Here is a 14,112-nt window from a genome sequence, read left to right as displayed (position 1 = left end):
ACAAATGTAATAGACTACACAGACTCACATCTATACTCACATGGGCACATACAGTAATTGTGTAGTTTATAGGGTCTTTCCGACCATATATATATTCTATTGTTTACAAACATTCACCGGCATGCACGGGTTAAGCTGGTAGCGAGTGACCTCTAGAGGAGAGAAGGGGTCTTTTTCTTCTCCGCTGCTATGACGTCATGATTGTTGTTGTAAGTACTTTGTTTGTCGTGTTTACTGCCTTTACATATTTTCTTTGGGGTTTTGGACCCTGGGGGAATGTGTAAACTCAGGGATACTTTTTTATGGGAATTATTCCATTAAGTTTAGTATAAGAGAAACGTCCTTATTTAATTGAAACTTATGTGTGTTTTGGTACGAGAGTTCCACATGTGTTCTTGCGCGTGCGCATAAGAGTTGTTTTGACCAGTAGTTTCATTCCATCGCAGCGTGAGAGAGCGTTTGCACGTAGATTGAGAGCTGGTAAGGCAATTGTGCATGAAAAGTGATCATTCTGTGTGAAAAACTATTTTATTGTACACATATATGTTGTTAGTTATTTATGCATCTTTTCATATTATTAATGGTATTTTCTTTCGTGTGGTTTTGTGTTTTTCCAGTTAAATAACCTACTACAACTACTACTGCTGCTACAACACATCTACAACTCGTGTTACCGTTAGCACACATTTTATAGAGGTCTAATGTGCGTAGATTTTCTAGGGCTGGCTTAAGGTAGCAATACTGTACAAGTGAGAGTTTAGTTAGGTAGCCATGTGTGTTTATGTGAGAATGTGTGTGTGTTATTATAGTAATAAATGACCAAAAGACAGTACTGGTATTCGTGTTGTTGTTGTCGAGTGATTTGCATCAAATCTATCTACGTGTGTACGTCCCTGGACCGAAGGGAGGATCTGAAGTTAGGTTGAGCTTTAGATATCGGTACAGTTATTTAACAGCCAGCCCGTGCGACGAGGAAAGTACGGAGATTGGTGTTGTTATCGGAGTAGCCTTTCACGTGAGGAGTGGCTAGGCTAGCTCAACGTCGTGGGTCTCGTGTCGACGGAGGCTCGTCGTGGGAGAGGCGAAACCTCATCAACCCTGCCCAGCTCAGCGCCAAACCAACCCCCACGAGGAGGGAGGGAGTTCGGTTCCGAGTCGGACAAGCAGCGTCGAGGTCCGAGGACGCGCGGGAGAGCCAGCTGTTTCACCGAAAGAGCTGACTACGCGGTGCTGCGACCCGGTCCGAGAGGAGGACGCGCTCGGCTGGCCGACAACAATCACCAAAGCAAAATCATCATCATCAAAGAAATGTGTGCTTTTTGAAATGTGTGATTTTTGCATTAGACTGTGTGCTGTTGTCGGACGATGAGCCGATTGTTTTGCTAATCTAGACTGTGCATGCTACCTAGCGTTGGAAAGCTAAGCTGCTATGCTAGACACTGTAGGCTAACTAGCAAAACATTGAATCACGTGACGCAGGATCGACTGGCCGCTGACCCGGAAGGAGTTAGGGACGGTAAGGAGGCACCGACCTAATACCACCAGCAGGGGGCGCCATAAGACTTTGTTAGCATTGCTTTGAATTCCTCCAGGAGGAGCCCGAATAGACTATTTTTCCCTTGTTACCTGTAGTAACTGCTAACCATCCCATTGCCGTTATGGCGGACGCACTTTTAGTTGGACTAAAAAAGAGACGCTCTGTGGCGCAAGCAACGTTGTCCAGACGGCTAACCAAAGTCAATCTTAGTCTGGACAAGATGACGAGCTTGAAATTACCACTAACATAACGGCACTTAGGATGATTTTGACATTTTAATGGACGCTAGTAGCGATTATGTGGAAGGACTGGAGGATCCTGATGCTACAGGGGACAATACAGGGGAAGTAGCGGCGGTGCACGGGAGGTTGAAAGAGAGTGGCGACAAGGTGGACGAAGCAGCCAAGCAGCTGAGGGAGGCTGTGTGGAAAATACACTTGTCAAGTCAGTTTGATTATCGGCTGGATCGCGTTAAGCAGGCTGTTGACGAGTGTGAGCGCGACATAGCGTCGGCGGACAACTTCACCCCCGGAGCTCGGAGATCGATGCGGGACGATTTGGATAATAGGTACGGACATTTGGTGGAATTTATGACGGCCTTTTCCCCTTTCGCCCCCGATCTAGAGGTAGTTGGTATGCGGAACGTTTGCATGGACTATAAGGACAAAACAAGTAAGACATTGAGTACATTAGCTGCAGTTGGCTCAGTACCGGATCCGAGTAGAAGGATCAGTGCCACGGAGGTTCAGTCTGCACCAGCAGGCAGCAGCGGCGACGCACGGAGCGTCGACGGTGCGTTAGTGGACTTATCCGGGGCCTCAGGAGGCGGTCCGGGGAGCACGTCTCAACTGCAGCATGGGAGCTTAATTTCTCAATTTGTGCCTTTTACCAGCAAATCACCGAAACCAGCGAGGAGGTTGGTCGGATTACCGCCGGATTTTGGGGACTCTAAACAGCCGCCGGACAGCGGTGATAAGTGGCGATCATCTGCTGCGTCACAGCACGGTACGAGCGCTGCCCCGTTGCCTCGGTTTGCACTAGCACCGCTGAATCTGCCCAAGTTTAGTGGAGTGAGAAGGGAGTATTACCGCTGGAGGGAGAATTGGGACACATTACAGAGACTGGCCGAACCGACTGGATCCCGTGACCTGCGCCTGTTTCACCTGCTGGATAGTGTCACTGACGCGGTGAAACGGGAGCTCAAACTGGCGCGGTACAGAAGCTCGGAGGACGTTTTTCGAGTGCTGGACGGTCGATACGGTAATGTGTCTCAAATTGCTAACGAGATTGTAATGGAGTTACAGGACATGCCCTCCGTGCGTAATAACCAACCGAAAGAGGCGTTACTTTTAATTGACGCTATTGAAAGTGCGTTGATGGACTTGGAAGATTTGAACTGTGAGGACGTTATGAGGAATCGTCTCGTGGTCTCGTCACTGGAGAGTAAATTACCGGACAATATGCTAGACAGGTGGCTGCTTTTCCAGTGCGAGGCTGCCAACGGGGTCCACCAGGGGAACCTGTTTAATAAACTAATGCAGTTCTTGGCGGACCAGAAATCTGTTCTACTACGGAGGGAGCAGTTGCAGCCGAGGAAATCGGGCACCGCCAGGACGGGTGACCCGCATTCCCGCGACAAGCAGGGAGACAGAGCGGGGGACAAACAGCAGGAGAAGCGGTCATTCACTAGAGCGACGGTGAGTGACTCTAATGGCAGCTCCGCACAGGGCACCTGTGATTTGTGTGGACAAAGGGGGCATGCAGGCCAAGTGTACCGCTATAAGACTTTTAGAGAGGCTAATGCTTCGGACAGGCGTAACCATGCAAGGAAGGTGAAAGCCTGTTATAAATGTCTGGATCTTCACGAGGGAGCGTGTAAGAGGAACTTTTTGTGCCGCAACGAAGAGTGCAAGAGGGGGGATAATCCCCCGGATCATCACTACTTCTTATGCCTCAAAGCGCGCCCCAACAGAGACACTGTGCCTAGAGACACTGCAAGAGGGGTCACTGCAAAGGGAAATACTGCGAGAGCAGGGGTCCAGAGGGAGGAGGGAAGGGAGCCTCGGGGTCCAACCGCTCAGCAGGAAGCCACACTTGCGGAGCTAGGCCTGACACCGGAGCAACTAAAAGGTGTGTACAAGGCCATAACTAACAAAGCGGCAGCAGTGTGCGAGGACGCATTGGACAGCTGTGAACAGCATCCAGTCCTCATGATGCTGGTCGATGTCACGACTAGGAGGGGGGACTGGATGGGGGCCCTAATTGATCTCGCCTCTGACACTAACTACCTCACACACCAGGCAGCAGCAGATCTCGGGCTTGTGGGTGAGCCTGTCACGCTGGTGGTGCATGGTGTGGGGGGGATGGAGACAACTGTGGACACGAGGAAATACAGTGTGTCTCTCAAAGTGGACATGAAGGGGACCTTGCAGAGTCACGACATGGTTTGTTATGGGCTGGAGGAGATTGCTCGAATAGACTACACTGTGGACTCAAAAAGTTTGGAAAAGTTTTTCCCAGGAGCTGTCAAGCCGGGTGAGTTGAGGCGCCCGCAGAAGGTGGACATGCTGATAAGTGCCAGAGAGGGTCGTTTGGCACCTCAGCGCTTGATGAGGTGCGGCGATCTTGTATTGTGGGAGGGGCCGTTGGGAAAGACTGTCAGTGGCGTGCATCCTGGATTATCAGAGAGCGTGGGGTTGGCCTCCTGTCAGTCAAGGACTCACACTGCCTGCACAATGAGAGCAGAGGCTGTGAGGGTCGAAGTCCTTCGAATCAGCCCAGTGCAGAGCAGCGTGGGAGTCAAGACCACGGCAGCAAGCAACGCGGACGTCATCAAGTGGTTGCAGTGGGACAGTATCGGCGCTGCCTGCAATCCTCTGTGTGGGGGGTGCCGCTGTGGCAAGTGTGCTCCTGGGGGAAAGGAGATGTCACTTTCTGACGAGAGAGAGCATGAAATCGTCAGAAGTGGGCTGACATTCAAGCAGAGTCACTTTCCCTCGGAGTATTACTCCTCCCGGCTGGGTGGGCAAACCGTGGGGAATAACATTTTCTGACGGGAGCATAGACTCTTATGGGGCAGTACTTTATCTCCGCTGGGAGACTGAAAGCGGAGTACAGTCCCGGCTGGTGGAGTCCAAGGCCAAGTTAGCTCCGCTGGACCAGAGAGGCGAGGCAGTCAGGGCGGAGATCTGCGGAGCTGTTTTCGCTTCCCGGCTGAAGGGGTACGTGCTGAAGCAGGGCCGTGTGGAGGTGGAGAGGTGGTTCCACTTTGTGGACAGCCAAACAGTGCTGGGGGCCATTCAGAGGGAGAGCTATGGGTTCCAGACCTTCTTCGCCAACCGGGTCGGTGAGATTCAGAATGCTGGGCCCGTAACTGACTGGTGGTGGATTCCAGGGGAGGAAAATGTTGCGGATCTTGTCACGCGGGGGTGCTCTCCGGAGGAGCTTGACGGAGATTCCCGGTGGCAGAGAGGCCCTAAGTTCTTGTCCCTGCCGGTCGAAGAGTGGCCCATGAAGTCAGCAGCCGAGGTGGCCTTCGAGGCCAGGGAGAAAGTGAGTGCGTTGCAGAGGAAAGCATTCACAGCTGTTATAACCAGAGCCCAGGCGTTAAAAATAGCTGCACCAGGCGGCACCTCCCCAGCTGTGGGGCTGCCATCGTTCGCTGCTACTGCGCCTTCTGTGGGGCTGCCACCAGGCGCTGCTGCTGTGCCTGCTGCGGGGTCAGTCAACGTAAACGTGGAGAGACTTTGGGGGGAAGCTCTGGTGGACCTAATGGACCTGAATAGGTGCGGGTCTTTGTCCAAGCTCTGTGGTGCCGTGGGATATGCCCGCAGAGCAGTGCACCTGGTTGCTCGGCAGGACCGGCAATCGAGCACAGTGGGAGGCAGTGCTGACGGTTAAGGAGCGCACAGCTGCGTTTCAGGACTTATGCCTCGCTGCCCAAGCTGGTGTGTCCTTTCCCACAACAACACTGGAGCGGCTCGTTGTGAGAAAGGAGGAAGAGACAGGACTCTTGCTGTGCCACGGTCGTGTTCAGTCCGTGGAGTTGGAGCGGCCGGGGGTTCCTTTAATTCCGTACGGAGTGCGGGTCAGCACCCTCCTCGCTGAGCAAGCTCATCGTGCCAACCACGAGGGGGTTGCTGGAACCCTCCTCCGAATGAGACAGAAAGCCTGGGTGGTGCAGGGCCCAAGAGTTGCCCGGAGAGTGATAGACTGTTGCGTGCACTGCCGAAAAGTGAGAGCTAAATTGAGCTCTCAAGTGATGGGTGATCTCCCGTCTGTGCGCACGAGCCCAGCAGCTCCCTTCCAGTACACCACACTGGACCTGTTCGGGCCATACACCGTCAGAGATGCTGTGAGGCGGCGGGTAAAGAAGAAAGTCTGGGGAGTGGTCTTCAGCTGTATGGCTTCGCGGGCGATCCATGCAGACCTGGTGGAGGATCTCTCCACAGAGGGCTTTCTGATGACCTACCAGCGGTTCACAGCTCTGAGGGGCCATCCTGCAAAACTTTGGTCAGACAGGGGCACTAATTTCGTGGGGGCCCAACCTGCTTTGGATGACTTATACAGTTTTCTTGCGGGCATTGACAAGGACAGTGTCCAGAACAAGGCGGCTGTAGCTGGGACTGATTGGGTATGGGGGTTTAGTCCTGCGGACTCACCGCATCGAAATGGGGCAGCAGAGGCGGCCGTTCGCATTTTAAAGAGGGCTTTGGGTAGCGTTGATGAGGGAGGGAATCTGACCACTCTGGAGTTCCAAACGCTTCTTTATCTAGCAGCTAACCTGGCCAACGAGAGGCCTATTGGGGCTAGAGCACAGGTCCAAGACGAGGGGGTGGAGGTTATTACACCAAACTCATTGTTACTGGGGCGGGCAGGTCCCAGGGGTGATAACCTGGGTTTCGAGTTTCCTTCTTTCCCTTTCAGTAGGCTTCGGGCGGTCCAGATCGAAGTGGACAGGTTCTGGAAGCGGTGGAGCCAGTTGGCGGGTCCTCATCTCTTCATCCGCCAAAAGTGGCATACTCCGGGCCGGAATGTTGCCGTGGGTGATTTGGTGTGGGTGGCGGACCAAAATGCACTGCGAGGTCGGTTCCGGCTGGGCCGTGTCGTGAAGGCATTCCCTGACACCAAGGGAGTTGTCCGGGACGTGGAGGTGCAAACATGTCACAGCCTTCCCATCTGCTGGTCTCAGGTGAAGAAGGACGGCGTGCCTTGTCCCACTACCTTCCTCCGCAGGGACGTGCGGAGGTTGGTGGTTTTGATCCCAGTGGAGGAGCAGGTATAATTTAGTTATAGTCGTTTCAGAGAAAGATGGAGACTTGACAATGATAACGTTATGTTCTGTTCTTCGTGCTCGCATGCTGTTTCCATACGGTTCATAATGAACGGATGCGTTGGACTCAGCGAACATTGTTCCCTTCCGTACAGTTCATAATGAACGGATGCGTTGGACTCAAAGTGAGAACATTGTTCCCTTCCAAACGGTTCATAATGAACGGATTGCGTGCTGCGGACATGGACCTAACCTTTTATTTTATCTTTTTTATAAAAGACTTGTATGCTCCCATTTGTATGGCCTATTAGATTGACACAATCCATAGCCCAAGTGGGAGGTGTGTAGTTTATAGGGTCTTTCCGACCATATATATATATTCTATTGTTTACAAACATTCACCGGCATGCACGGGTTAAGCTGGTAGCGAGTGACCTCTAGAGGAGAGAAGGGGTCTTTTTCTTCTCCGCTGCTATGACGTCATGATTGTTGTTGTAAGTACTTTGTTTGTCGTGTTTACTGCCTTTACATATTTTCTTTGGGGTTTTGGACCCTGGGGGAATGTGTAAACTCAGGGATACTTTTTTATGGGAATTATTCCATTAAGTTTAGTATAAGAGAAACGTCCTTATTTAATTGAAACTTATGTGTGTTTTGGTACGAGAGTTCCACATGTGTTCTTGCGCGTGCGCATAAGAGTTGTTTTGACCAGTAGTTTCATTCCATCGCAGCGTGAGAGAGCGTTTGCACGTAGATTGAGAGCTGGTAAGGCAATTGTGCATGAAAAGTGATCATTCTGTGTGAAAAACTATTTTATTGTACACATATATGTTGTTAGTTATTTATGCATGTTTTCATATTATTAATGGTATTTTCTTTCGTGTGGTTTTGTGTTTTTCCAGTTAAATAACCTACTACAACTACTACTGCTGCTACAACACATCTACAACTCGTGTTACCGTTAGCACCCATTTTATAGAGGTCTAATGTGCGTAGATTTTCTAGGGCTGGCTTAAGGTAGCAATACTGTACAAGTGAGAGTTTAGTTAGGTAACCATGTGTGTTTATGTGAGAATGTGTGTGTGTTATTATAGTAATAAATGACCAAAAGACAGTACTGGTATTCGTGTTGTTGTTGTCGAGTGATTTGCATCAAATCTATCTACGTGTGTACGTCCCTGGACCGAAGGGAGGATCTGAAGTTAGGTTGAGCTTTAGATATCGGTACAGTAATGTATGTGCATACAAACCGACACTTATTTTATTTTTATTTTTATTTTGTACTTTAACTGTGTAATTGTATTAATTATGAATAAAGACTGGATAAATGAAATGGTAAATGAATGGCCAATTCACATTTGAAGCAGCCACACTTCCAAGGTTCTCCTTGCTACACCCAACCAACTCCATCACTATTCGCCAATAGAAGGCTATGTAGTAGAAGACTAGCCTGGTTCCAGACCATAGACCCCGCCCACTCTCAGCTTCAGTCTGATAATCAGGCTAGTAGAAGACCTCTCCTTGAATGGCTCTGGCAAAAGAGAGGAACTATCAATTATCAACTAATCCCAGGGCCGGATACAGAAATTATTAACTGGGGGGGCATTAATAAATGCTGGGGGGGCGGCTTCCTCGGCGCCGCACGCAGCGCGGCGGCGAAAATTTTTTTTGGGGGGCCCAAAACCATTTGGGGGGTTTTCGGGGGCCCCAAACGGTTCTGCTTCATTTTTCTGTGTGTGGGTTTTGCGAGCAGTCGGCCCGTCACAGTCCCCCCACGCCCCCGCTTCGGAGAGACACTAAGCGGTGCGTGTTCAGGTGGGTCTAAAATGCTGCCCACGGTGCCCACTTACAGTCTATGGTGCCCACCCAATCAAAATAAATAAATGTTACATAAATATTTTATGATAAAAAAAAAAATTGGCAAAAAAATAAAAAAATCTTTTTTTTTTTTTTTTTTTTTTTACCCAAATTTTGATTGGGTGGGCAGGATGCACGTTTGGGTGGGCACTGCCCACCCCTGCCCCCCCCCTAGAACCGGCCCTGGGTGGAGCTAGAGCAAAGTGACACCAGTGGAAGACAAGGATTCCAAACAAGCTAAGTAACACTAATGAAGGACAAAGACTCTGAGTCTGACCCAAGACACTTTATTTGTATATCTTTCATACGATACATGCAGCTCAAAGTGATTTAAAGGGACTACAGCATGAATTTTAACTTTTCTTTATTTTTTGTGTGTTTTTGGTCTCTCCTACCTCTCTTCTATCCCAAAAAAATAGCCCAGTTTGAGCACTCAGGCTTTCACAGCATATCTGGGGTTTTATGTAAATTGGTCCCAAAACAGGCCAACTGATTTGCCCCTGCCCGTGACGTCAGAAGCGATACCTACTTTGTATAATCCCTCCCGTTTTTCAGTTCCAACATAAAAAAAAAAAAAAAAAAAAAAACTTTTTCCACACAGAACCAGGAGATAACATGCATACAAACTGTCTAAATAGTGCCACGTGCCAAATAAGGACAATGTGGTATTGCAGGTGAAAGTGCTTTATAAGTCAGAGAGAAGTTGGTTGGAATGAGTATTACAGTATCTGAGGCTTGATTTAGGCTCAAAGCTTTTGAAAAACGTTTGAAGGACATAAACAATATGATATTAAATATCTTTTTTAAAGTCATGGTGTAGATCCTTTAAATCAAAGAGATTACAAAAAGTATAGCAATAATATTACCAAAAGCACATAGAGCTAGCTCTAAATGTATACTAGGGGACTTCAAATGTGCCATAGTGCCTATGCCAATGTGCTACACATGATAATGTGTAAATAATTAAATGTCCTCCTAGTTATTCTACAGAAAACCTGCATGAGACTGAGTCTATTCACTAATCACTATACTGGCTGTAAACATACAATGCAGCATGGTCCAAGTCTATTCTGTGTTTGTGATTTCAATAATTGGGTGTTATCAATATTCAGTGCTTCAATATAACATTATAATGATTTATAATTAAACAATTTGTTGTTTCTATTTTTTTATCAAAGATTTGCCATGGACACGGTTGTCTATGTATGGACACATTGATGACCCTTGCAACAAAAGCATAGTGATTTGCATAATGAAATAAAATGAATAGGCCTATACAGCTAAAATTCTTAAAGCACAGAATCAATGAAGTGCTGTGTAACACATTGTGGTGTATCACACCACACAAATGATACATTGTGACAGTGATGATTTCACTACACAGCTCTTTCACACATCCAAGCGGCAGTGGTATAACATCGAACGTCGTTCCATCCTCTAGTGTTATCAGCCTCTGCATTGTAAAACTGAGCACAGTCTTCAGCACTGTTGTTAGGCTCACCAACTTTCCAGTACCTGTAGAGGTAGGAACATTTAATTAATTGCAATACGTTTACCAAAAACAGAGCACTTTATCAACATGAACCCGAGCAATGCAACGAATTGTGAGCTTAACCCCAACTCACCTAACCCCATCACACTTTGCAAGGCTGGGTGGCTCAGGGTGGAAGACAGAGTACAGAGTACAGCAACTTTCAATGGGTCTGGACTTAAAGATACTCAGGGGAACAATACCCATGTACCTGTCCAACTACTCTAGAGTGGGAGATGCCTATCATGGGCACAATACCAGAGGGAGCTCCTCTGACCTTGTTCCCCCTAAATTCCGCTCAAACAAGGGGGTAAAATTCATTCTAGATTCCCCAACCAAATTTAAATCTGACCTAAAAGATTTGCTGTTCTTAGAATCTAATTGGACTTAAATACATTGATCCCTACTAGCTTGCCCCCAGAGATGCAAACACCACACTCCCTCAGTGACATCCAGAGACAGCCCTGTGTGAGTGGTATCCTCTTCATCCCCAAACCCCCTTTTTTGGTAGATATTGTTTTAGTGTTGTTGTTAATATTTAATGTATTGTTTTACTGTCTCAAACCGGGGCATTCAAGCAATCAATCACAAAATAGGGTCAAGTGTTTAACCATGATGACCTTAAATTATATTCTAGATCCAAATGAACAGTGGATAGCAAAACATACAACAGTAATAATTGTCTTAGTGACAGTGTGGTAGCTCTGTATTTTATGACAACATTTAAAACCATTTAAAAAGTAGTAAAGATAGTTTTGATTGAATATTTGATTGATTGACATTTTCATTGACACAAATTAATATACATGAGCATATATTTGAATAAAGGAAGAATGAAGGTAAAGTCTTACGTTGGTGTGGTCAGCACGGTTCCATCCACCCACTTCCAGATTCCTTGTTCGTCATAGACCGCCGAAGTCTGACGTCATTTACACATCCTTTGTTTGTCTACCTGGTTCGCAGTTTTCCACCCCCGTTCTGAATCCCATAGACGTATTTAATATCGCGTCAAATAAGAACTGTGTTCCAAAAATAAACAAATGACCACGGCGGGTTGACTCTTATGGATATGAAGCATCAGCTGACGGTGAGAAAACGCTAATGTTACTTCCGCCAAATTAGTTACATTTTCGCCAGAAACAGACTGTATCAAATATAAGTGACTGACTATCATAAACTATACAGAACCTCCTCCCTGACAATAACGCCGACACGCAGTGTTTATTTTTGGACCACAATTCTTATATGAGACGATTCTAAGATGACCCAATGTTATTCTCCATAGAGAAATTACTTCCGCAAACCTGGGGATGAACGAGTGACGTCAGGACTTCTGTGCTCTATTGTGACTCAAACCAATCCACACAACCGCATGGATGACAGTTCTGTTAAGAAAAGCAGCGGGTTACTGAAGTACAAGCTGTACAGTAATAATAATAGGTTTCAACACGCACGCACGCATGCACGCATGCACGCATGCACGCGCGCGCACACACACACACACACACACACACACACACACACACACACACACCCACACACACACACACACACACACACACACACACACACACACACACACACACACACACACACACACACACACAGGCACGCACACACACACAGGCACGCACGCACACATACACAATAATCTACCTGTTTTTCGTTACTGTTTATGATGAGCAGGTCTGATTGTTTGTCTCTACAGAATTGTCTGCTCTCAGTCCAGGTTCTCTTCTCAGTAGAGATGTAATAACACACACCACCATCCAATGTAAATCCATCTGATCCGTCTAACAAAAACAGAATAAAGTTAGCCACTGATTTTTCCAATGCATTCTCAACCACCTCATCAAATCCCCAGGTGTCACTTTCCTATGCCCTCTAGTGTCTTCCACGTCAGTGGTACCCCGATGCAATTCTTCAGAAATCGCACTGTTTCATAATGCCCACATGACGGTTTATAGAAATACCACAGGTCATATTTAGACACATTAGGCACAATATCATTATGTATATTGTGTCAGTTAATTCATTCAGCAATTTTGCTGTCCAAACATCACGCAAATCGGTGAACATTCTCTCTATAGTCATGTGATCAAGACGAATCTGTCAAATTTCTCATATTTCATCCTGATTGGCTAAGATTGGCATCCAAAGTTTTGCAAGAGTGGCTATATTTGAACAAAATGTCTCAAATCATGAACGCGTCCGGTTGCCGTGAAACTTTGCACACACATTCTCACTAGGAAAAAATGCCAACCTTTTAACATTGTCCTGTTATAGCGCCACCAGGAGGCCAATTTTTGCTTATTACATTTTTTGCTATTACTCTTACAGATTTTGTCCAAACATCACACAATTTGGATAGTCATATCATCAAGACGGATCTGTCAGATTTTTTATACTTCAACCTTCATTCGCAAGAATCTAGTGGCTAGATTGACTTGTATTACCTGGCCTGAGGAGCGAATTTGTCTACATTATATTTTTTTAGCCCTAGCGTTCACTGCAGTCACAGTCAGATACAACAGTAAATAAGTCATTGATCTGCATAGGAACAATATTCCCTAAATTGGAGATCCACTATTTAAAAACACATATACCAATGCTCTTATATTGCTGCTGATAAATGTATTACTACAAAAATCATATATTCTATAGGGTAACACATAAACACTAGCTCAGTGGTCTTGTGGTTAGACTGTCCACCCAGAGACTGAGAGGTTCATGGGGTTCAGTCATACCAAAGACTATAACAATAGGACTCAATGCCTCCCTGCTTGGCACTCAGCATCAAGGGCATCAAAGTACCTGCGACGTAATAGCGTCATGTCCAGGGGGTGTACTTGTACATCATGTGACGTACTGACATACCTCACTATGCCTGCATATAACATCCAAGCATACTGGGTTTTGACCCAGTCTCTCTCTTACCTGAACATGCCACACTTCCTCCCGGCTTCACAGTTCCTCCCACCTCCTCACTTCCTCCCACCTCCTTAGTTGCGCCCACCTCCCTAGTTGCATTCTTGCATTCTGAAAAATACATTAAAAATACAGCAATATTAATTGTCACATCACATGTTTACAGGGGTAAAAAAAAAAAGTCAGTGAAAAGGGGATGAAAGTGGGTGCACACCCCCTCCCCCTCAGTATCTACATGAGGTTAGACATCAAGTGCTTTAACATACTGTAGCAATCTCAATTCTCAGTCATCCTCAGCCTACCTGTGTTTTTGTTTGCCGTTCCTTGGTTCTCATGATGGTCGATGCTCAAGTCGATGTGAATGTCAGCCTCAGCCACACTGATTGAGACTGAGCAAGGGGAAACAACATATTTACATACACATAGCATATCCATGCGGTACAGTATCTACATGAGGTTAGACGCAAAGGTGCATTAACATAGCAATCTCAATTTTCAATCATCCTCATCCTACCTGTGCTTTTGTTTGCCGTTCCTTGGTTCTCATGATGGTCGATGCTCAACTCGATGTGAATGTCAGTCTCAGCCTCACACAGACAGAAGAGGAAAAACAACAAAGCAATGCAAGCCCTCATCCTGAAACCCAGTGACTATTGATACAGCACAAACCGTGATGTGGAACTCACTGACTATTGACACAACACAGCTGTCTTATATACATGTACAACACAAAAGTGAACCACCCCTTTTCAAGGTGTCGTCCCAGATGTAACCCAATCCAAAAATAAAGTCACATTGTTCACATTGTTGGAATATCGTAACCTCAGATAAGTTTATGATATTATATATTTGGATAGTTTGCGTGCATGCGTAAATGTGTACCTGTGTGAAATGAGTCATGCGATTTTGGGTACCGTAAGGTTTTACAAATCTTTTTTTTTAAGAAAGAAGATATATAAGAAATATATTTTCTTCATTATGATATAA

The 14,112-nt window shown here is 46.5% G+C and overlaps 1 protein-coding gene across 1 annotated transcript; it reads right to left on the bottom strand.

Moving 5' to 3' along the window:
- Positions 1 to 11,044: 11,044 nt before the first annotated feature.
- On the bottom strand, positions 11,045 to 13,799 carry LOC308099651 (uncharacterized protein; the record flags this gene model as incomplete). Its single annotated transcript, XM_080448387.1, has 5 exons — positions 13,640 to 13,799; positions 13,428 to 13,514; positions 13,135 to 13,236; positions 11,842 to 11,990; positions 11,045 to 11,116 (listed from the first exon to the last, which is right to left on the bottom strand). The coding sequence occupies exons 1-5, from the start codon at positions 13,758 to 13,760 to the stop codon at positions 11,045 to 11,047; spliced, it is 531 nt and encodes a 176-aa protein (XP_080304513.1). The 5' UTR covers positions 13,761 to 13,799.
- Positions 13,800 to 14,112: the final 313 nt, after the last annotated feature.

This window comes from Gymnoscopelus braueri (assembly GCF_963280865.1).
Source record: "Gymnoscopelus braueri genome assembly, chromosome: 13".
NCBI lineage: Eukaryota > Metazoa > Chordata > Actinopteri > Myctophiformes > Myctophidae > Gymnoscopelus > Gymnoscopelus braueri.
This window is presented reverse-complemented; position numbering and strand designations above follow the sequence as displayed.